A 24,600-nucleotide genomic window follows, 5' to 3' on the forward strand; every position below is an offset into this window, starting at 1 on the left:
TGAGGTAGAAAAAAACCTCGAATACCTTATATTGGAACTTTTAGGTCCCTCAAGACATTCTGATAATCACCGAAGGAAAGAGGATATTATAGTAACTGTCTGGCAAGTGCATGAAGGGCTGCACTAAATCTTACCATTGTGTTTCTGCAGAAAGCCAATGACTTTTTCCAGCACAGTAGTTTTGTCCATTTTGCGAGTGTTGCCTGGAAGCATGGAGCTGAGCTCTTTGATGAGAACATTGAACTGATCACGCCTCTTCTTCTCAGACTTGTTACGCGAAGCCCTGTAGACAGGGGAAAAGAAACAAAGGATGAGCAGAGCAAGAAGGAAAATGATCATGTACCTGCTCTTTGTAATGTATCTACATAAAATTAGCTTGCTGCACACGTCAGCATGTGAAGATTAACACTGGACTCCAACAAAGCTACAGAAGCAAGTAGGAGGCAACAGTTCCCACCTCCTGCTCTTGTCTTTGAGCCTCTTTTAGTGCCCAGTGGGGCGATGGAGGCTCTGCTCACTCCTCTGTGCTGCCTCTGGACAGTCTGGCTGAGCTTATCAGGACAGCATTGAGCTTGTAGTTGAAGGAGCTCTGTCAATCTCCCAGACATTATGTAGGATCTTAAAAATTCATGCAGTCTCTGGGGAGGCACTCAGAGTGAGAAGAAATAGAAATACTGTGACAACAGTAAAATTGTCCATAAAGAAGAAGAGTGGAGACTGGATCATACCCATCTGTGCAGTCTTAACAGAAGAGAGGGACCCCAGTCCTGCAGCTGTTGCACTGGAGCTGGGTTGATGTAGAAGGACCTGCTCACTTTGGTCACAGGTGCTCTGCCTACCTCCAGGCTGGCAGAAAAGAATCAGGATATTGTCTTTCAGTCACTAAGATCAGAGACTTGAGTAGAAGTTGCTGCAGCTCCCATCTGGTTTGTATGCCACTTTGTTCAGTTTCCTTTCCAAGGTCACAATGACAAGCAGGAGAAAGGCATCAGCATGGATTGTCTGAGGCTGGGATGCATTGCCAGACCTGGGGTCTTGGAAGTGCCAGTAGTGCTTGCCCTTAATCTCTGTGTGCCACTGGGAAAATCAGTGTCAGTGCCCCAAGTCTCTAGGTCTAAAACAAATACTCTATACCTTTCTTCACCAGTCTTGTCTGTTTAGCTTGCAGATTCCTCAGAGAGAGCCCGTTTCTGCTGCTGTGTTTCAAGAGCTCAAAGGAAGAAAGGATCTGATTTCATTTGGGGTGTTTTGGCACCATCATAATACTGTCATTAAGGCTGTTAATAATCTTTTCAGCATGCGCACTTTGGGTTTTTTAACTCTATGCCAATCTGTACACACGGATTTTCTGACTGGTTCTCAGGAGTACTACAACTGTTTGACTCGGAGGTTATCACCTGGACTTCTGTATCCATGTGGAAATAGAAATAAGTATAGGCCAGTAGGTTTGTTTGTTCTTCTGAAAGTTCTGAAAGTCCTCAAACAGATGAGACTTGCCTTGCCAATTACGCAAAGACTGAAAAATCTGGTTACATGTAGATGGAAAAGGCAAGAGGCCAGTTCTCACTCTGACTTTCTCACTCCCAGCTAACTCTGCTATCCCTCAAAGCAGCTCTGGATGCACACTGCTGAAAATCAGAGCAGAATTTAGCCCAGCATCTACATCCCCTGTGAGGACCAGGATGGCAATAAACATTTTCAGCAGAGAAATCACTACAGAGGCTTCAGGATGTTACTACTGACAGAGGGGTAAATTTTGTTTGTCCTGCTCTCAACCCTGAACACACTTGGAGATACACTGGATAGAAGCCAATTCTTAATTATTTTACAGCTTTGAACACAAGAGATTGGGTGGATACTGCCTGACTGATTTCAGCTTGCTCTTATTACACTGCAAAAGGCTGTCAGAACAAGATGTGAAAAGCTCCAGCCTTATCCTATTTCTCTACAGTTCAGGGCAATGTTAAGAATATCAACATTTTACTTCCTCATAATTCAATCCTCAGTTCATTTTAAGCTTAAAGAGTCCAGATTTCCCTGAAAATAAAGTAAACCACCAGCTGTCAATAGGGAATGTGTTGCTTAAAAAAAAAAAAAAGAAAAATAAAAAAAGCCTTGACAGAAATATAAAGTATCTATACTTAACACTTGACATTTTATTCACAAAGGAAATATAAAAACTCCTCTAGTGGAAATAACTCTACCAAGATATGAATCGATGATCACAGTAAAGTTTTCAAATGGAAAAAAATGAGACAAGATTGGAAAAAATGATAAAAACTACCCCTGCACAGTTGAAAATACTTTGTTTAGTACAGTTATAAATGCATGAAGTAACATAGTTTTCATCACTTCCCTTTGAGGATTATTTCGTAGCCTTGCTTACTTCACTGCTAGGGCATACAATTACAGTGAGCCCAAACAACCTCTGTCTTAACTGCATACTATTTGTCCCAATTCTCCTCCCTCCTTGCTACTCCAGAAAGATTACAGCATATTCAAGGGGAAGGAGGAGACACAGTATGAATAAAATCAGGATCTTTAGTGAATACAGCTGAAGGCAATGCAGAACAGCCTGAATTCAGAATGATCAATATCAACAACTTAACAGCCATTTTTATTCACTTACATATATGCTTGTTGTCTTAGACAGATACTGACTGAGTAGTAGATGCTACATTTTGCTAATTTACAATGAAATGTGACTTTACACTAAATTTCAGATTTCTTCTGGCTGTCCAGTGGAGTGTGTTATATATGCATCAATGCAAGTAACTGTACCACATACCTTCATTTAAGATTCTTAAATTTACTTTTTATTTCAGTGGAAAATGGCAGGTAGTAGTCTTCATGATTAAGCACTTTCTCATGGTTCACTTCAAGCTGGTTTTGGTTGGAATTTGGAATTCAACTGAATTGTAAAAAAAGTATTTTAAAATTATATACTATTAAAGTAAATGGAAAGAAGAGCAAATAGAGAAAAAAGTGCACAAAGCACACCTTTTGTTTAGAATTAATAAATCTCTAAAACCAAAATAAACCTCATCTAGCATCAAAGAACTGAAAAGGAAACTATGGCTTCTGATCTGCGAAGATCAGAAAACCTAGGTCTTCAATGCTCCCAACTGTGGTGCCATCATTTTAGTCCTCAGGTGTTCGGAGTGAAGTTGTGCCCTAGGGAGTCAGCTGATGCAGAATAGGGCTCAATTCAACCACTGTTCTTCCTGATCTTGGCCAAATACTAAACATCTGGCACAGGGGTGGGAGTGCAAGTACCTCTTCTCAGGAGAGGACGGATCCTTTTTTCATGTCTGTGTAATACAACCTGTACATGCCTAATAAATTGCAGCAGATATACATGGTGTGTATGTGTATCTCTACACACACCTAACCCAAGAAACTCAGCTCCTGGCTTGGCACCATCCCAAAAACTTAGGTCCAGAAATTTTCAGTCTCACCTACTTTTAACAGAGAAAATAAAAGGAGAGAAGAATTTCCTGGGCTTTTTAATCCCCTCTGGTGTTTCTCAGCCCTGAGGGAGCCAGTCCTTATACCAAATAGAAGCAAAAAAAAGAAGTGTTTCCCTTGTGATACAGGACAGGTGAGAGTCCTCAGTTTACAAAACACAGCAGCAAAATATTAATCAAATAGCTTCTCCTAATTTGACTCTCTCTGGAAGAAAACCTGTAGCTTTTAAATGAATCTGAACTGTTTCAGTATAATGTATTAACTTTAGACCTTCATGAAGCATCTCATGAATTCAAACTCAATTTCAACTTTAGCTTTATTTCTAAAAAGCAAAATGAACTTAAATTACAATTTGAAGAAGCAGTTTCCTTTTTTAATTTTTAAAGTTATAACTTTTTAATGCACCCTGATAGAGGCCTGCCCCAGGGTATGACAAAAATTCCTTCTGGGAACAAACGGTATGAAAACCATACCAGATGGTGATGACAATTGCCGATAGCAAGGATACATGTTATCCTATTTTTTTCATATATGCATTCATTTAATGAATTTTTCTTTTACTAGACAATTAGCACAGAAATATCTTGAAGATGATCAGGCCTTTAGCAGGTGAAGAAGTGCTGCAAGGTGGGCTCTTTTCTGCACCCTCTGAAAGGAAGCAAAGGGGAACAGCTGAGCCTGGCTGCAGCCTGTGCTGACCTATATTGGTGAGACAAAGCTGCAGGGAGGGAAAGAAGCGGAGAAGGAATCAAAAGAGATGAAACTGGATCAACTGCTTGTGCCTGGACTGGAAATACTCTCATTAGAAGGAACCAAGGGGAAAAATGTGGGCAACCTCTGTCTCTCTCTAAAGTAATTAAACTGTGGGCCGAGGCATTGATAACCTCAAATGCTTCCAAACTGCTTTTCTGCAGATGCTGGTCAGCTCTGACAGTTACTAAGAGTTTCACTGCCACAGGTCTTCTGCCTTGAAACACACCTTTTCTCTCCCAACAAAGGGCTCACAGTGAATTCCCACCAACTGGGACTCAATGGAGTACAGACTGTGAGTATGGGTTTGTGCCAGTTTAAGGCTGACTTTTCGTGGTCTTTCTCTGCTCCAAAGGTAATTTCTGGCTGTTTTCATTGCTGTGAGATAGGCATTGATGAATAAATTAATAAATTACCATTCTAATAGGGAAAAAAACCCCACTTTTCCTGTTCTTTTTCTTTTGCAAAATGTATTTAAAGAAAAAAGAAAACCACAACATTTTTGTACACTCTGGAAGCCCAGATGATGTATTATAGTGGCAGAAGAATGTTGTTGGTGCTTCAGTTCTGATGTTCTGCAGTAATGCGAAGAAAATGATCAATGCTTTGGCTTTTTTAACATTTTCCACAAGAAACATTGCTAGGCTATTTTCTTCTTACAGTGCAGCCAGGAGTAGGAGTCTGACATGGCAGTTTTTCAAGTTGCGTTTGACTGTATTTTACTCTCTTGCTCTTTGATTAATTGATTATGGATAAAACAGCTTCTGCAGCAACAAACAGTATCAAGTTCATCACAGAGAGTTATAAAAGAAAAGATACTCACCTCTTTGCCCTGTCTTTCTCATCTTCATCCATTAGATTGTCTAAGCAGTTTTTTCTGTTGAAGGAATGCAACAATCAGTATGAATTGTCATTTTTTAGCTCAATTTGCAGGTTAATCTCATAGTCACTCTATTTCAATTTAATAACACAGTGATGATATCCAGGTCAGATAAATGTGTCAACAGGACTCTATGCCACAGTCCTTGATTTTAGGAAATATCCATTGTGGGTAATGTTATTCCTGAGCATTATGCTAGCCTTAGGGTCTCTAGCAGGGATCAAGGCTCCTAGGCACCACATGGTGCATCAGCACAGTACAAAACCAGCCACTTCTTGGGGATTTTTTAGTGCAGCAGTTACTCTCTGCAAACTTGTAGGCTGAATGACCCTGGCATCTGCTCAAGCTGAAAAGCATTTTCCTTGCCCCCATGTTCCCACCAAAACCATCTTCAGTGCAAGAGCCAGCATCATGGATGCTTTTGACCTCTCTGCTCTTCCTACTGGGAAGCTCTTCATCCTCCTCTGTGGATCCTGACACAAAGCCAAAAGAGATGGTAATAACTCTCTAGTGAATTACCTCAAATTCATAGTGTCCTTATAAATCCCACTGCCTAAGCCATACTACAAAACCCTCTTGCAGTCCAGTCAGACCATCCCACCCAGCCATGCTAGCACCAAGCATGGGGACAGTCCCATCCCCATCACTCTTTTTGCTGATCTTCACCAAAATGTTATGACCTCAGCTTTGTAGTACAATTGCTCCAGCAGTGTGAACTGTAAGCAGAAAAGGGTAAATTGGGTAAATTAAGTAAATTTGTGTAGGCAAGGCAAAGGGAAAAATACAAAAGCAGCCCAGCTGAAGGCTGAGTGCTTCAGAAACACTTGTCACTAGCTCAGTGCCCACCCTCCTTTGCTCTATGACATTATGAGACAGTGACGCTTGATCTGTAACCACTTCAGCCCAAGAAGGAAGCCCTATGCTACTGCACCTCTCATGGCATCTGGCACCCCTTTAGGGTACAAAATCCATGTGCTGCTGCATCCCATGCTAATATTTTCCGAAACAGCAGCACAATGCCACTGGATATTGTCAAAGCCTCATTTTCAAAACAGTGGTATAGTGATAGGCAATGATAACACTCTTTTTCAGTAATCAGTGTTTCTCATTTAATGAGTCCTCAACATGTAAGACATGAATAAAATTGGAAGGGAGGAGGAAGGAAGTTAATTGCTACGATTTATTTAAGCCCATGTTATTTTCCACATATGAGTCACACATAAATTTGCCTTTTAAAGACCATTTTATGAAAAAAACCAAAGTGAAAATGCAATGATAGTAAAAACAGTGCTTCTGTTGCTAGTTCTCTTACAGCAACGTTCTACCTGGTCATTACTCAAGAGTTAGGTAAGAACACAAAACTACCCTATCACTTTTTATAAAATGAGTTATGCGGAATTAGAGCCACTAATGGCTCACTGGTCCCTGATTGGAGGGTAAAGCTACTACTTAATGGCACTCAGCTCTTTGATGAAAGATAAACAGGAAATATGAAGGCCAAGGGCCTAGTTTTTTCAGTTGTAACTGGTGAATTTAAATTGCTGAATTCCATTATACAGAAAAACATAACAAATAATACCATGTAGTTTTTAGATTTTTTTTTCAGACAATTGTTTTGACTTGCAAAACAGCCAGAGTCAGCCATGACTTTTGACTTGCAAGTCAGCCATATCATAATCCATATTTTGGACTAGGAAAATGTATAAGGCCAGCAAAATTCTATTAACCAGTGTTTTACATATATTTTAGGTGTTTATTTGCTTAGTCCCATAATGAAACTGTTATCCCAATTACTGTGTTTTCAAATAATTCAGTCTAAAATGTAGTGACAATATTCAATGTGTTTTGTTGTTATTTGCTCCCTTATTACCACCTATGCTATTCAAGAATACAGAAGGCATCATTTAAATTGTAGGATTAGCATTCAGGATTTTGCAGTGTTTCTTTGCTAAATCTTTGCTCACAATCATAGAATCATAGGATGTTAGAGGCTATGAAAGGACCATAAAGATCATCTAGTCCCAATGGTGGGAGGACACCTTGCACTAGACCAGGTTGCTCAAGGCCTTATCCATCCTGGCCTTGAACAGTACCAGGGTTGAGACATCCATAACCTCCCTGGGCAACCTGTTCCAGTGTCTCACCACCCTCACAGCACAGCACAAAATGTTCTGTTGCATGCATACTTGTTGAATCTAGGGTATGACAATCAAAATGGGGCAGTATCAGCAGCAGAAGTAGCTCGTCCTGAATCCCTAAAGGTCTTCCTCACAGAGCCTCACAGAGGTTTCCTCTGGTTGTAACAGATTCCCAATAGAAAACAGGAATATGTGGACAAGTGTGCTGAGTGGCTTGTGAGGAAGGATGGAGATGGATGAGGCAGTCAGTACTGGTGCTGCTCAGCCCTGGCTCTCTTGGAGAAGCACAATGCACCTAATGGAAAGGGGCTTCCTACAGTGTATCCCATAAACCACCAAGAATAAATTACACTGCCAGGAAGCCTCTGCTCTTGAGAGAGAGCAACAAATCTAACTGGTCTGTTCTGCCAAGGATTTGGCTAGATCTGTAAAGCAATTCATGGCCAGCTTCCAGTAAACAAGGTTTCTCACTGACTGACATGAAATTCTGGGCCTGCTGTGCTGTTGCTAGCATGAGACAATATCTAATTGTCATTTTGCTTCTGTTTGCTCACATGTCAAAATCTCTAGAGCATCATAAGCATTGCTAACAGGGTTTCTAGTACATATGTACCATATGAAATTATGTACCACATGAAATTAAACCTGTTCTCAATAAAATAGATACATCAGAGTATACAACTGGTGCAAACTGGTATTACCATCCCTTTCCAGAGCCCCACGATGCTGCCTTACACCTTGATGGAGAAACCCTTGTCAAGGAGCTTAGGTATGCATTTAGTGCAACCTGCTTGCTTTAAGTTATTCTCCCAGTCCCTCAGCTGCGAAGCTCCCAAACTGCAAACTGGAAACCTACTGTCTCTTGATTTAGGAGAAAATTCTGACTCATTGCAATGATGGAGGCAGGCAGTAAATACCAAGGCTCTGTGCCATGGTTCCCCTGCAAAGGAGTGACATAAAAAAAAACAAGTGGCACAAGTATTTCTCAAACTGTGAAGAATCCTTTCATGATAAGAAAGGCAATTTGGAAACCTATAGGTAAGAACACCACATGATGTAACTCCTGCTGGCAGAGTATTTAACAGCGACAGTTACATTTGGAGCTTCATTAGTATCATCATTATCATCAAGGAATGAAGACTATCACTCAAAAAGATGGGAACTACTTGGAACAAGGAGGAGAACGCTCACGTTCCTCCCATCAGGGAGGAATTCATATAAACACACAGAAAGATGCATATCCACAAGTAGGGAAGAATGGCATTTTGGAAACAAAAGACTGGCTAAAGCTGTTAACTATGTATCCCTGGCTTAGTTATCAGATGGAGAATTATAGCACAAACATCCCCCCCCACATTCATTCATACAATGAATAGTTGCTTGGGAAAGAAGCAATTCAGGCAGAGTGCCAGCTTGCTCTAGGGACTCTCCGGAAGAAAGGTTGCACATGTTTATTTTGATACAGTCTATTCCCACTGGACACAGAGCTTGCACTATAAAAAATCATCTGGCACTGATCACCTTATCCTGTGCTAGAAACATGTTTTTTATTGAGCTAAGCTACTACTTTTCTGGCCTGGTGAGGTTGGTTTCACTCCTTCCTGCCCTACTGTTCATAAGGATATGCTGTAGACTTTCAAATGTAGGTAATCAGTTGTTGATTTTCCACTAAGTTGCCACAAGGCCAGCTAATAGTTCTTACAAATCATCCTGATATTTATCAAGAATTTTTAATAATATTCATTTAACTCAGCTGAATTAAATCAGAGATGTAAATTTCTTTCAGAGGTCCTGACATGTGCCTGGAGAACCTTCATGGGAAATCACAGTGTTTGTGCTTCCCTGGCCCTTATGTTTGGCAGCTCAGGGAAAAGACTGGACTTTTCCTCCTCTTCCCCCTCTAGCAAGATGGTGTGTTTGCCTCCATCACCCCACAGGTTTGCCTGGATATTCCACCACTTGTCCTGCACAGGTATGGTCAGTCCTGGGAAGAGGGATACTCCCACCCACTGCAGACATACCTGAGCCTTACACCTCAGATCTCACCCTCAGATCACTTGGGATGCTGGTACAATACAACCAATCCTAATTAAAGATGATGATACTGCACTTGGAGAACAATCCTCTCAAAGACAGGGGATGGTCAAGGCTTGTATGGAAAACCAAGATGAAACACCTTGAACTGTCCTCTCACCTCTGGGAAGACCCTTCCCAACAACTGCTGTCTTTGTGAAGGAGAAAGAAACAGAGCAGCAGGGTAGGCATGCTCCCATGCCTTCCAGAGACATTGCTCAGCCTCCAGGGCCCATCTCTGCACAGCATTGCTCCTGTTCTGCCTCAACACTGCATCCACTCTCCCACCCCCTCTTTGAGGGGGAGGAAATGGCTGTTAGCAAAGAGGTCAGTGTTATACAGGAGGCACACAGGTATCTTTGGTGGGGCTTAGGATTCAAAGGTCAGATCCAGCCACACATAGTATCCTGTGCTTAATGAGTAGGATCCAATACGTATGAAGAAGGCACCAAAAGAGAGTAGAGAGGTTCTAGGCATGATCCAGGGGCACAGTTTCTAGGCACCTACTAGCACAGGGGACAGTGTAGCTTGGTCACTGTGTTAGCATTGCTGCGAGATCCCCTGCCCAGGGATGATGAACTGGGTCTGATGGGCACTGTGGTTGGTCAATGGCATCATCCCATGGGTGCTCCACAGTATGGGTTAGATGGGATTTGCCCACCCTGGGAAGCACCACTGTGGCTAGGAACTCTACCTGCTTTCCCTCAGCTAAGCAGAGCTCAAAAATAAATCACACTAAAAAGTGAAAAACTTCCTTTCCAAACCCTACTGGAAGGCAAAGAGAAAGATCAGCAAACGGGAAGCATCAGGAAAGGTGATAGAGTGAGAAACAAGAAGTGACCATCTAATCATTTTAGGCACCTTGTTTCAAGTTTCTGTAACATGGATGAAGCACTCAGATATCCCACCAGGAAAGGCACAGTGTGAACACACAGCAGAAGGATTTGTACAAACACAAATCAGAACAAATCAACGGATTCACAGACACAAAATGGACTGTACCACTCTATTCTCCTTTTTTCAGATATAAACCTATGAACTGTTACAAGAACATGCTGGAGTCCATAATTAAGTATGGCACATTCTTAACTATAGCAATAAAAATTGATTTATCAAAATGTGAACAGACTAGACTTTAGAAACCTTAAGACAGCAAAAATTCCCTTTCCTGATGATATACGTGATTATTTGAGAAAGATATGTGGCTTTTTAGTGGGAGAATGACAGTCTGGAGTCACCATGGGTCATGTTATGCTGAGATTGTTATGGGAATTACTGGTTTTAGGAGTAAAGAAAATCCAGAAGCATTGTTAAGTGTCCAGCTTTAGAGTTTTTTCCTGACAGTGTATAGCAAGATCTTCCTGCATTCAGTAGGTTTCTACATTTTGTTTACACAAGAGATATTTAGATGCTTCAAAAAAAGAAAAGAAAACTTTTTGAGAAAAATACTGGACTTCATAAACCTCAAGGGCTGTTTCATGTTTCATACATACGTGTACAATTAATCTTTAGATGGTAACAGGCTTAAAGCAAACATACATTAAAAACAATCCACATGTGGACAGTAAAAAGAATGGAACTGGACTGAAATTAATGCTCCCCTCTTCTGAACTGGGGGTGATAGGAAGATGGTTATAGGTAATAGAGCTGAGTAGTAAGAGATTATCATGAATAGAAATAAAGGCTTAGAGCATATTCTGGTTTGATTCTTTACAATATTTCTGTTTAGTGGGAAGGGGTATTCTTTTTCACATGTCAAAAACCTTGCACCTATTGCCATGTGTTTGACCACTTTCCCCCTCCACCCTGGTGCTGAATTTTGGGGTGTGCAGCCTGTGATCTCTCTGTAGATGCAGTGTGATTCACATTGGTTTAAGCCAGGAGTGAGACAGCTGACGTCAGCAATGCTGTGCTGGAGCGTGGCCAGGGTGAGAGGCATCTTTTATCTCTGGCTTGTGAGCAACATGTAAAGTTTTGTGCAGTGTTTGGATCTCTGATGAAGATCAGTACATACATGCTCATTATCTTCCTCACTGCTATTATTACTACTGAATGACTAAAGCCATTCAGACTTCAGTGAACAGGCTGTGAATCCCCATGTTCAACCGCTGCTCTGCTCTCCCCTCGCACGGCTGGAAACAGAAAGGCAAACAAATTAAACTAACATTAATCAGCAAAGACTGCCATCTGTATAACTCAGAGCACTTCTTTGCGTGCCCGTCCCCTTCCAGCAATGCTGAACAGGATTAGCCTTCCGTGGGCGGATGGGGAAAGTAGGTCAGTTCGGTAACATCGCTGTGTGTGATGAACGGAGGAGGATGTGACTGCAGTGGTCTGCTGGCAGCCCTCTCGCCTTCTGTAGGAGCCAGGAGATGAAGCACTTGGGCTTGTCATGGGGCGCATGAGGTGGCTCAGACTCTACACGCTTGCATGGTGACACCTGACAATTCTAGGATCAGGGGTTTGGCAAAGCCTGGCTGATGCACTGGAGTTAGTGGGTGCATTTCAACAAGAAAACTGAGGCACCCGGCATAGGCACAGCTAAATGCTTAGTTATTACTAGTTTGTGTACAGCCAAATATTTGTCAAAGCTTACACATAAGCCAAAGTGGCAAGAGATGGTAAATCACCTGCCGGAGGTATTGTCTTTCTCTATTGACTTCATTGGGTATGTAGAGATGGTGGCAGGAAAGCCAAAGCTCACCTCAAGTGACATCTGCAGGGCATGACAAGAGCAACAAGAAGAGCTTCTGCTGCCACATCAGTAGTAAAAGGTTGAAAAACGAAAGTGCAGGACTGCTGCAGTACTGGAGGTGTGTGAGGGGGTGAATTAGTTACAGCAAAACAGGTAAGGCTATGCCTGCTTTAAGGCAGCCTTCAGCAGCAAGGTCTCCCAACCTCCATGTTGGAGGCAGGGGCAGGGAGAAGCAGAAGCACCAGCAACAGGTGAGGATCAACTCAGGGAACTTGAGGAAGCCTGGGGGAAGTTCACCATACAAGTTGATAGGGACTGACTACTTGCCTCATTAGGTGCTGGGAGACTTCCTGTTGTCCTTTACTAGGCTGATCTCTCATCTTGAGAGGTTGTGGAGGTGGGGAAGGTCCCTGATGTTTGGAAACAGGCAAAGGCTGGCCTTCAAGAAAGGAGCAACAGGCCAGTCAGCCTCCCTTTAGTCCCTGGCAAATCATGGAGTGGTCCTGTTGGAGCACAGGGCTGGGCACATAGAGAAGAAGATGATCAAAAACAGCCAGTGTGGATTTACTGAGAATAACCTCACTGCCTGTTATGATGAAATGACAGAATCTGTGGATGGGGAGAGAGCAGTGGATGTCATTTATGCTGGCTTCATGCTCAAAGGCACGGCTGTTGTCATGGGGGAGACCAAGAGACTGAAGGAAAGGACAGACAAGAAACCTTATGAAATTCAGTGGTGCCAACTGCCAAGTCCTGCACCTGGGAACGAAGAGCCTTGAACTCTGATACAGGCTGGAGATGGACTGGTTAGAGAGCAGCTCTCCAGGAAAGGCCCTGGGAGTTTTGGAAGGCGGCAGGCAGCATGCTGTACATGAAGCAGTGGTGTGCCTTGGTGACAAGGATGGCCAACAGGACCCTGGGCTGCATGGACAGGAATGCAGCCTGATGAAGGGGTTTATGTCCCTTCACTCAGCACCTGTTATACCACATTTAGGGTAATGTGATTGGTCTGGGGGTTCCTAGGACAGAAAGGATAGATTAACAGGAGGAAGGTCAGCAGCATCCCCAGTGGTGGTGCCTGGAGCCCTTGACATATGAGAAGGAGATGGGATAGCCAGACTGACTTAGTCTGAACAAGAGAGGGGTTTGGGGACACCCAAGAGTCCTCTCACTGCCTACAAGCGGTAAGGGAAGAACCAGTGCTGGACTCCTCATGGTAGTGCAGGATGAGAGAGTGAAAAATAACAGGCATAAATTTAAAGAAGAGAGAAGGAACTTTTCTCCATGAGGACAGCCAGACAACAGAGCAGACTGCCTGGAGAGGCTGTGCCATCCCCATCCCTGCAGGCCTGACTGGGCAAAACCCTGAGCAGCCTGGTCTGACCTCAGAGCTGGTCCCACTTTGAGTAGGAGGTTGGACTGGAAACCTCCTGAGGTTCCAACCTGAATTCAGTTTCAACCTCAACCATCCAGTCATTCTGGATCTACTGAGCTGGCTACATATCCTAAGCAAATCAGTCCCCTTGAATTAGTTCCTATATTATTTATATGTTCTTGAAATATATTTTATTGTGCTTTTGGTCTCTGTACTAGAAATAGCTTGGGCACTGTCTCACCTACATTGACATCACTCCTGCTTTATAAACAGGCACACATCTTGACATTGTATGTCTGTATGTCAGGTGTTTGTCATGCCACTCCTAGATGTTTAAAAAAAAAAAAAAAAACCAAGAAGAAAAAGGCCTTTCAAGAGAATGGCCCTTGAATGTAAAACCTGTTTTTCTTCTCTCTCTACTCATGTTCTTAATCTGTTTTAGGTATTTATAAAACTTTAATCCTCGTCATATCAGAATGCACAAAGACTTTAAAATATGCTTAACTCTATGCTGCTATAAGGAGGCCCGGATGTATGTGTATCTTTGCAAAACCCAGGTCAAAATGTGGAGGTAGAACTACACAGATTATTTTGCAATTATTAGCTCTGAAACCTTCTCTTGAAAAGGGTCTCAGTTATGAAGTATTCATAGTTGTAAGAAACTGTTGGTGTTCTTCTGCAAATATTTAAATAAGTAGAATAATATAACATTTGACCTATGATCTTCTGATGGTCAAATGCTCAGCTGATACAGGCAAAATATGCAGGTATAATACTATAAAGATGTATTTGTCAAAAATGCAAGGATTTTTATTTTGTTTGACATGAACTACCTGGGAAACATCAATGAAGCAGAAAATTAGTCTTTTTCAACGGGACTGTTATCAGTCATTCTCTTCGTTTTCTGGCAGCAACAGTTTTGACAAGATCATTTTAACCCTTTCCATATGATTAAACATGCTATGGTGGCACTGGAATGCAAAGCAAGATGTCCAGGAGCTGACATAGTTTGGTCTCACTCCCCCCACTTCTTTGATTGTTAAGTGTTTATGGATGGCTCTCAAATAACCAAATTACTCTTCTTTTAAAAGGCTCTGGGTCTAGAAGTAATTTTGCTAACGGAAAACTTCGTTCTAAAAATAAATTCTGAATTTTTGACAGCGTTATTCAATTAATTGTCACAATTTACACCAGCTGTGATCATTCCCTCCATACATAGGATGCTGAAATAACAGATTATATGTTTCTGTGGAGATTTCATCAGGAAAGCAAAAACTAAACATGAAGCCAAATTTCCTTCGAGTTTTAGGACCTATCCTGATGTGGCATCTCCCTCTTCATTAAACAGGACCTAGGGTGAAGGGCTGTCCTCTCTCAGTGTCCTTGCCCTCTCCCTGCCCATGTGGTATTTGTTTGCTTCTTCAAATCAGCAAGAACTGGAGGGCCAAGCTCCAAGAAGCAGACTGGGACTTGAGCCAGATAGTGAGTGCTCTCCTTGACCCTCCCCATCCTCATAGGCATGGCAGCATGGTGACACCCATGGGTGCTCAGCTGCTCTGCTGAGCAGCAGATGGGGCTGGAGGTGGGAAGCATGAGGGGACAATGTGATTGTCCCTGCAGAGACCCTGCAAGACAAGTTCCCTGCCCCATGCAAGAGCCAAAGATGTGGCCTAGATCTGCTGGTGACAGGAAAAAAAGTCTCTATACAATATTACGGAAATAAATACAGATATCAACACCAATAATCCCATCACTTTTGTGTTAACAGCTTGATAACACATCTGCTTATAACTCACACACTGCACTAAATTTTCTGCTCTATAGTAACTATCATATCCCTGTCAGCAGAACTAAATATTTAATCATCTGGGGAGATGAATCATGAAAAGCTGTTTGGGGGAGATATTTTTTAATGGACAATTTGTTGTCATTTAATTTTGAGAATTTGCTGTCTCTTTCTTTTCAGAAGGGACCCTGCAAGCCTGTGACTATACAGATTATTGCTCTGTACTGCTTGCTGTCTCCCTTGCAGGTAACACATCCCATGGAGTTTAAAGGTCATTTCTGACCAGAGCAAGGCAGGAGGCTTCACGGTTTGCCTGGGCATCACTAAGCCTAAAGACAGCAAGGATAGACATTCAACCTGCCTGATTGCATGATACTTTGGGGAGGAATGTTCTTTAGTTGCAGACTCCCAGTTTTCTGTCTGAGTCCATAAACGTGCCAAGAGTTCTGCTACAGCACCAGACCAAGGCTGCCCCTGCATTTTGTGCCATCTTGAACATTTATGCCCTTGAGTCCCTCCTGTCTCAGACTGAGCCATACTCCAGCTATGTGCAAAGTACCGCTTTTCTCAGACCCTTCATGGTACCAGTGGCTCTCATTTCTACAAAGATAAAGTTTCTCCAGCATTATGTAAAATTCAAATCAGCTTTTACAAAATGAATCTCTAAGGAAAAAGGATAATTATTAAAGAACTTTGTTAGTGCTCTGCAATCTTAATTATGATAATTATATTTTTGTAGCTAGTATAACTGAACTCCTGCTTTTAAATCCCATTAACAAGCATTTTAAATCCCTCTCCTACTGGGCCAACAGAACCATAATGTTGAACTTTATATTTACACAGGGCACTATTTTTAAGAAAAATGATGCACTGTTTACTGAGGGTTTCCATTCCCTTTTATCTGTACTTCGAAGATGCACTTCTCCTAAGACAGAAGAAATTAAGAAAAGCAAAGATGGATTCAGAAGCTTGGGCTCAATTTCCTTTCTTGGCAACAAAAGGGCACAGTCCCTAAGCCAGGATGGCAGTAGGCTGTGAATATTGGCTGCCATCAGGAGTCAGTGATGCTACTGCTCCACAGAAAGGACAAAGTTCTTTCCCTAAACAGCCCAAGGGTTGAGCTTCATCTGCTCTGGGTCCTCATGTGGACTTCAACAAGAGCACACGCACCTCCCAAGTAAGCAGAGGAAGTGAAAGAGAAACCAGTCAGGTGGAGGCAGCAGGAAGTTGCACAGGACAACCTTGCCATACTGGAAGAGTCCCATGGGTAAGCGGGATACCGAGGGATAGCAGGAGCCACGCTGCAGTGGCCAACAGTAATTGATGACCACAGGAAAAGGTGGCAGCTGAGGGAAAAGGTCAAAAGAAATCTCAGTTAAAAAAGAAATGCCTGAATACACAAACTATTAGTGCTGTGTGTGAGCAGGAAAAGGTACCTCCCCAACTTACTGGAAATCCTGAAAAGTGCCAGCAAGTGATGCTTTTCAGTGACACAGTATTTTCTGAGTAAAGTTTATAATCGCTGACAGAGTGGAATTTGCTGCCGTGTCGTGTTATGACCCACCTACCACCACCCAGGTGCAATGGCCTAGTGGAGTTTATTAGTCTGTTTGCAGACAAATATTTTACAGTTATCTAACAGAGAGAAAAAAAGTAAAGGATCAAAGAGGGAAGAGCATACACATTCAGATATCTCAATAAAGAAATTAAAACAATAAAGCATATATTGAATATCATCTGCCCATTAATCTCTGGAGTAAATTCAGAAAACTAATTAAAAGCTTCTACACAGATAAATGATAAGCTTCTTTATTCAATGAGCTCAACATATGAACAAACAGAGGTTTGTGTTGATATCATCATTATTAGCAATTGCATTAAAGCAAATGATTTTTGCTATGCTACCGGGAATAGAGTGATTTGAAAAACAAAATGTTATAAGATAAAAATTCAAACCTTTACGGTACCAAACATATAGCATTTCCTGGTTTTAATTGTTAGTTAGTGGTAACTCTTATGTGTCAGCATAATAAAAAATAAGATGTGGAGAAATAACCCCAAAGCCAGTACAGAAACAGGAAAAATCTCTGCATAATCGTTCTCCAGTGGAAGGCCAGCTTTAAGGGCTGATATTGCCTTCCCACATGGGAAATTATCTAATTTGTCAGTTCTTCTGCACCTTGTGTCCCTTTTTCTGCTATTGGCTTCAACATTCTCAGGGGATTTTGTCATGAATTTTAGAGGGAGGTTTTGCCTCTTCAACCGTAATTGATAGATGCTCTATTTTTGTGGTGCAACACGGCTGTGTTACATGATGTGTGTGGCACTGCTGCATGGGGAGCTTGCAAGGGAGCTAGAATTGCTCTCTCTTGGTCCTCTGGGAATAAACCCCATCCCAGCGATCCATTTATATACCTGTGACTTGAAAAAGAGGATTCTGAAGAACACAAGTTTACAGCTTAAGCTGTGTGTTCAATTTAAGTGCAGAGTCTGAAATAATTAATATCAATATATAGTCAGTTTGGAATCTGATTATTTAGAATCAATTAAAACTGATCTGGCTCTAGAATTCAGATATCCTCTTAAGGATCCTACACAAGGAAATAACTTGAAAAACTCTGTATTTTATCCGTAGAGCATTCCAGTAATCCAGCACTGATTAGCATAAAAACAGCTTTAAACTGATGAAATGTGGGAACAAGAGAGAAGTATAACTGCTTTTGTTAATATTTTTTTATTCATACACCGAAGTCTTCCTACTTCATATTGTACATTACACTCTCCCTATTGACCAAAATGAAGCAGAGATTTTAAGAAGTCTCAGGCTAATGTCTTCTTGAACACAGGCTAAATGAAGGATACAGTCCATAGAGTGTAAAGTGCACTTAGATTTTAGCTTATTCACTCAAATGCGGCAGTTCAGAAACAGAGAAGTCATTAAAAGCCCCACAGCAAAAGATCAAATTATGCCTCTGCCTCTGCCAGATATTAACTTTGAAAAGGAATAGAGACAGTCAGAAAACCACAGTGAAATACTGATGTGCTGGTTCACCTTGCACTTATGTACTGCATGACTTAGAACTGCAAAATAATCTCTGTTCTGTGCCAAATGATATTGGGAAGAAAACATCTTTTGGCTCTGATGGGTGCTGCCTTCCACTCATAATGTACATTTTCCTTTTTCATTTGCAACAAAATTTGCTGTCAGAATCTCAAGTTGATTTGCTATTTTATTTGCCATCTGCATCAAATATCCATATAGGCACGCTAAGCGTGTGTCCATGTCCCGAAGGGCATCAGTTGTTGCACACTGTTTCCTATCTTTCGTAATTACCAGGGAAAAAACTAGGAGGGGGTAAAACCTGACATAATTCTAGACCTCAACTCAAGCTGTATGGCATTTTATTTATGTAGAGTGCCATACCCATTACTGGAGCACCACATATGAAAAAATAAGACTTGAACCCTCAATGCATCACAAATTTTGCAGATAACCTAAAAAATTGGACTAAATATCCTGCAGAAAAAAAGGTACTTTACATCCCATCTATTCTGTAGCCAGTACTGTGACTGCAGCTCTTGAAACATTATCTGATCTGGCTGTAGAGATGTAGTTCAGCATCAATGCAGCTCACCATAGGTCTGCTGGTTTACATATTTACCAACATCACCAAAAAAAACTTGTGTATAGCAGCTCAGTTTGGGGGAGGGCAGGGAGAGGGAGAAAGAGGAAAGAAAGAGAAGCAGTTGGCAGGGAGCTGAGATTGGGGTCGGGTTGGGTCGTCTGGCTCACAGTCTCGTGAGCAGCTGGGAGAGGTAAATCACAAGGCTGTGAGTTGAGATGAGGAGAAAAGGGAAAGTCCCATGTCCTGTTTCTTAAAAAAAAAAAAAAAAAAAATCCACACAAAAAAAGAGATCCCAAAGGCAGTTTTGGGGACCCTAGGGAAAAATGCTGTTGCCATTGGATGGATTGGGAAGTTTATTTGCAAAAATGCTATTGCTCCTCCTTGTTGGGTAGGTTTAAAGCAGTCTCAAGGGTGGTTATTGAAACTGTAGCAACTTTAGTGTCTGCAAAAAGATACCAATTTATAGAAACTGTGCCAAAGGTAGTATAAAATTTGATGTCACAGCACTTCACATTGAAGAATTTATACTTCATTCTACGCCACACTATTTCAGGGGTATTTAGGTCTGGGGATCTTTTGCTTTTAAACAGAAAAATCTTAGGTTCTCCATGGGTGGCTGTTTTTCCCTCCTCAGCCTCCCTTCTTCAGATATTCAAAAGGCAAGATCCTGAGAAAAGTCTTCTGCTGGTTCCTATTGTTTTCTACTTCCAAGTGAAAAAAGTACATAATGTTAAATCTGAACACCAAGACTCTGTGAATGTGTAAACTTCAGCACTCTGAATCTTTCAGCCTGTGCCAAAGTAAACCACCTAAAGAGCAGAGAATTAAGTACACTTTATCCTCTCTGACCATGATTGAACATGTTCCAGTCCTAAAATCTGCTGCAGGGAGTCACTCAAATCCCCCAAAGCAAAGTAGGGCTTTTTCAAACAAGCACGAGAAAAAGAGGGACATCCTCATCCAAATCTCAGCCCCAGCCCTTTTGCTCCCGTCTTTGAAAATTATCACTCTGCTGTTTCAAACCACCTCCTTCTCAAGGACAAGGGGCAGAAAAAAGTAAAACCTACCTTTCCTAAGCAAATGCTCCATATTACCTAAATAAATGGGAAAATTGCACAGAAAATTCAGTAAGCACCTTTGCAGTGCATATTGACATCTGTCTGTCACCCAGCCTTTCCAATGCTGCTCCATTTATGTCTAACTGCCCTGGTTTTTTTTTGAAAAGCAGCTAGTTTGGTCCAGCTTCTGGAAGCTGACAGAGGCACATTTTGGGAACCCAGTTATGAGCTTTTTGTCCAGCAGCAAGAGCTTCTCCCTGTACTGCTTCTGCAGCTGTCTGTGGCATCTGGGCCAGGACCCTCTCCTCTTGAGAGTAATGACTGTGGGGACCATGGCACTGGGCTTCTTCCTCCTGCCCAAGCACACACCATCCCCACTCCCTCCCTTGCACTGGAGCCAGTGCCTGAGTTGAAGGCCCTGCTTCTGTCTTGGTGCTGGATATCTGAAAGCACGTGAGTGCTTTAAGCTATTGTGAGTGCTCATGGGAATTTGGAAGAGAAATGCATTAAAAGGCTCTCTTTACTTAGACTTGCTCTTCTCTCTTTATCACTCGGAAATATTTCACAGGAAAGAACCACAATGCTGTTGCAGCTGTGCTTCAGTTAGTCCACTGTCTTGTTCTAAGCTATTTTCAAACTGGCATTTTCCTGAGAAATAATGAGAAGTCTTAAACTATACTTCACTGCGTACTATGTGAAGCACACAGTAAACTTCTAGGCAGCTAAAAAGCAAGGAGTGAAATGCAAGAAAATATTTTTCTTGATATATTTTCTCTCTCTTCATGGAAATGTTGATCTGAAGGACTATAATACTGCTACTGAATTCTGACCCACATGGCTATGAAGATGCATTACTTGCATCAGCCCAGGAGACAAATCTCTCAATCTTGCTTCCTATGCAAATGCAGTTATCTTGCTCTGGCACTTTGCAAAATCCTCTAAATTACTATTAAATTAAATACTTTTAATTTATGAAGGTTTTCAGCTGAACTCATATTTCTGTGCCATTAATTATCAAGTATCTTACTGACTCTGGAAAAAATATTAATAAATCAATCTAAGTGAACTTCCACCTTCCCCCCTGAACTGGAGATGGGTGTCATCAGTCACACTCTAACCTGAGAAAGTTGTATTTCCTTTAGATTCATCATTCATCTAATTCCTTATCATGTACTGAGTGGGCTCAGGGCAACATTTTCAAATACATGGTTTTAAGCCAGTGGTGGCAGTATATTTAGCCATCTTAATATGTGGATGGATTTTCAGATTTCTTCTGTGATTTGAGACAATTCCCCTTTTGCAATGTTAAGGCTGATTCATTTCTTTGTTTGTTTGTTTTCAGAAACAGTAATTATACTGGTTGTCCTTTAGATAAAACATGATTTTCAGGGTATCCTTAGACACAGGAGCTCTGGGAAAGTACATGTGACAATAGAAGCAGTGACAGCAGTGACAGCAGTGACAGCAGTGACAAATCTGGAGTTGAAGGACATGTGGATGCTTGGGAAGGTAGTGAGTCCAATGGGTAAATACAGATTTAAGTGCTGATCTCTTGACATCCACAATTGAAAATATGGACCTTGATATGCAGTGCCGATATTTAGTACGCCCTCACACTGCAAAAAGGTCTGCAGGGGTTCAATATAGGTAAGTGAGAGCCCAAAACAGTTTAAGGCGGACTATAGTAGCACAGCAGGCAGATGAGATATTTCAGAAGCTGATAGTGCTACCAGGGGCACCCTTATTATCCCCTCAAAACAGTGTCAAAGAGTGAAAAAACAAATGTGTTGTTTCACAGACTAGTCAACAAAAGTAGTTCCCATTTCATCAGTGCTTCATCCTTCATTTGCCAAACCCAACACAAATCCTGGCAGAGGAACGTATTTCATGAAGTTTGTGGACTGACTTAATGTATTAATCTTCACAGTGACACAGATTATTAGAAACTCAATGATATGTGGAATGTTTTATGATGTGCTTTCACGCTGATAAAAAGCTAATCACCATGTATTTGTGACAACAGAGCATTACACAGAGTAGTGATATGTGTTCTGAAAAACACCACTGGTCCTTTTACACCCTTTGCATAATGCCCTATCATCTACAGCGCTTAACTTTGCAGTCTTGCTTTCAAAACCACACAAAAAACATCATTATGAGAATCCTAACATTTGTCAAAGCCTCCTTTCTCGTCTTTTGTGCCGTTGTTTTTTTCAGTAAAAGTGCATTGCATGCCATTTGACAGCTGGTAATTGTATGTGTATTGAATTAAAGCATTGATTTTAATTTTCAAAGTCAATCTCACTCTCTTTTAGCTGAATGAATTACTTTGTTCTTGAGAGAAAACATTGGTACTGGACTTCAGATACAGGATCAGAGCTTAGACAGCTTGTCCTCAGGGGTATTTTCTGCTGTTCTTTTGCTGAAATATTGAAAGGTTCTAACTTGCCCATTACCCAGAAAAAAAAAAGATAATAAATCTCTGAACAGCTAGCACAGCTTCTAAATTCATAGCTAGCTTTCAACTATTTTGTGTTGGCTGGTAGGATGATTTTTGATTGTACAGACAAGCAATAACAGACTGGGCAAAGCTGGGTAAGAAACCTTGAAAGAAAATCGAGGTGCTGCTATGAGTTGCATTGACTATCATGGATTGCAATGTGTCTTTGGGTCAGTGGTGAAGTACATTAAGAAGGCTCCCTGGGAAACAGATGTTCTCTGACCTCCTGTAGTATCCCCTTTCACAGATGCAGACACTTTTCCTCCTCTAGACTACTCCTGAAGAACTGAACTGCAGACAGAAGCAGCCACTGTCACGTGGAAACCACAGGAAGGAAAAAAAGTAACACTACACATCTGAAAGAAGGATCACAGGCTGTCAATCCAAAGAGATGTTCAAATAAAGACTGAAGCTTTGCGCCATGTGTCAGAAGACAGGCTGCAGCTTCTTCTGTCTCTCAAAACCTAAATACCACAAACCAAGTATTTGACCTGGTTGCTCTTAATGTGCATTCAAAGACATCTGCTGTTTCCTTATTCCTGAACTATCAAACCTATTACCTTGGGCTCAGTCTGGATTTTGGCCCTCTTTGTGGTGCATGAACCTGCCCTCCTGACTGCTTGCACCCCTGGTAAGAACAGACTCTTCCCGCAGCCATCGCCGTCCAGATGTGGTTCAGGGGAAACACTGTTTGCCTACTGGCATCCTCTAGCACATCAGCTGGGACAGAGAAATGAGGCCAGTCGCTGTTCTTACTCACATCGGTAAGAAACAACAGTAAGTCTTTTGAAATGTGTGGAGCTAAAGCTCTGTAAAGCTGACCTGGAATTGTGATCTAGCACTACACACAGAGTCACTGAAATGGAGCTAGAATGACCAAGTACAGCAGCTGCCTCTTTTATGAAGAGGTTTCCTGCAAACTGGAGTCGTGGTTTGGGTGAGGATTTGTCCGCTCAGGAAAGCTCCAATCATGCTGCATGCTCTACATATGACAGAGATGAAATCTGGCTGAAGATTTTCTATTTGGTCATACTGACTGTCATATTTATTGCATAGGAGGCTGAACAAAGAAGACCTCTGCTGCTTAAGAATTTATTTTAATATTGTGCCTTGATTCCTGCACACCCTAAGATTCTGCAGACATGCTATAGCTTTCCCTTGTTTCTTTATCTGGCATTTCAGTCCTTCCAAACAGACATAATAACAAAATGCAGCATTAAAATTTCATTAATTCAAATTTACCACTAACTCCCTCCACCAAAACACTCAGAAAGATGCAGCTTATGTCCCATCCCATGCATTTTTGCAGTTCTGCCAGTTCATGTGACAGAAAATGCTAGTACATTCTGGTTAGTGTGTGTCTTTTTTGCCCTAAGACCGGTGGGGTTTTTGCAGCTGTGCATTAAAGTGGATTTTCTCTGAGGCATAATAAAAATATCACAGAAAAGACATACATCATCTTTTTGATGCCATATTACGTGATGACATTTTTCATGGTACACTTAGTTTGCTTTTGTCCAAAGCAATTGAAAGTGTGAATGTGCACTGACCTGCTCCAAAGCAATCCTATTAGCCACCAAAAACACAGAAGATCACATACATCAATTTGAGTTTGTGCAGCACAGCATTTATTATTTCTGCAATAAACTGTAGAGAAAATAAAGTATTTCATTCATGTCTAGCTGCCCTATTGCCACGGTATTACTTTACAGAAGGAAAAATATGGATATATATGCAAAGGGCTTTTCTTTATCTGGCCCTGATGTCTGTATTACCACCCACTTTCTGTTTTTTCATCTTATTTGATTCAAACTCTCCACAGTCTTTACAAGTGGACTATCCTAACTTCTTCCTACTGCTTCCAGGCTTAGACCAGCTCCTATTTCCATTTCCACGTGGTAAAGGGAGATACTACAAGCAGCTTGATGTATATTTGCAGATATTTGGCTGCTTTTCTACAAAGAAAGTGATCAACTGATGCCATATCTTCATATTGTACCTGAATTTGGGTACCTGACATTAATTAAAGACACAGCTGTAATAAAGGATTTTCTGAGCAGTGGGTGCTCCTTGTAATGCAAAGGTGAACCTTGCAGCAAAGCTTAGAATTATTATTACACTAGAAGTAATATGGTGGCAGCAGATCCTCACTTAGCATGGAAAAACTCACGAAAATTACTGGCCTCTATCCAAGGACAATCATGAGGAATTTGGGGAATTACCACCCTCTTCAAGGAAAAAGTCACCTCCT

General features: G+C 41.5%; 1 protein-coding gene across 4 annotated transcripts in view; it reads right to left on the reverse strand.

The window, feature by feature from the left end:
* The window catches only part of NPAS2 (neuronal PAS domain protein 2), a 105,426-nt gene that overhangs the window by 48,744 nt on the left and 32,082 nt on the right, over positions 1–24,600 (reverse strand). For all 4 annotated transcript variants that reach the window (XM_053970737.1, XM_053970740.1, XM_053970739.1 and 1 more), the window contains exons 2-3: positions 5,042–5,095; positions 135–283 (exon numbers count right to left, since the gene is read on the reverse strand). In XM_053970737.1, the coding sequence (XP_053826712.1) occupies positions 135–283; positions 5,042–5,095 (203 nt within the window). The remainder of the gene's footprint in view (positions 1–134; positions 284–5,041; positions 5,096–24,600) is intronic.

Source organism: Vidua macroura, chromosome 2 (assembly GCF_024509145.1).
Source record: "Vidua macroura isolate BioBank_ID:100142 chromosome 2, ASM2450914v1, whole genome shotgun sequence".
Lineage (NCBI taxonomy): Eukaryota > Metazoa > Chordata > Aves > Passeriformes > Viduidae > Vidua > Vidua macroura.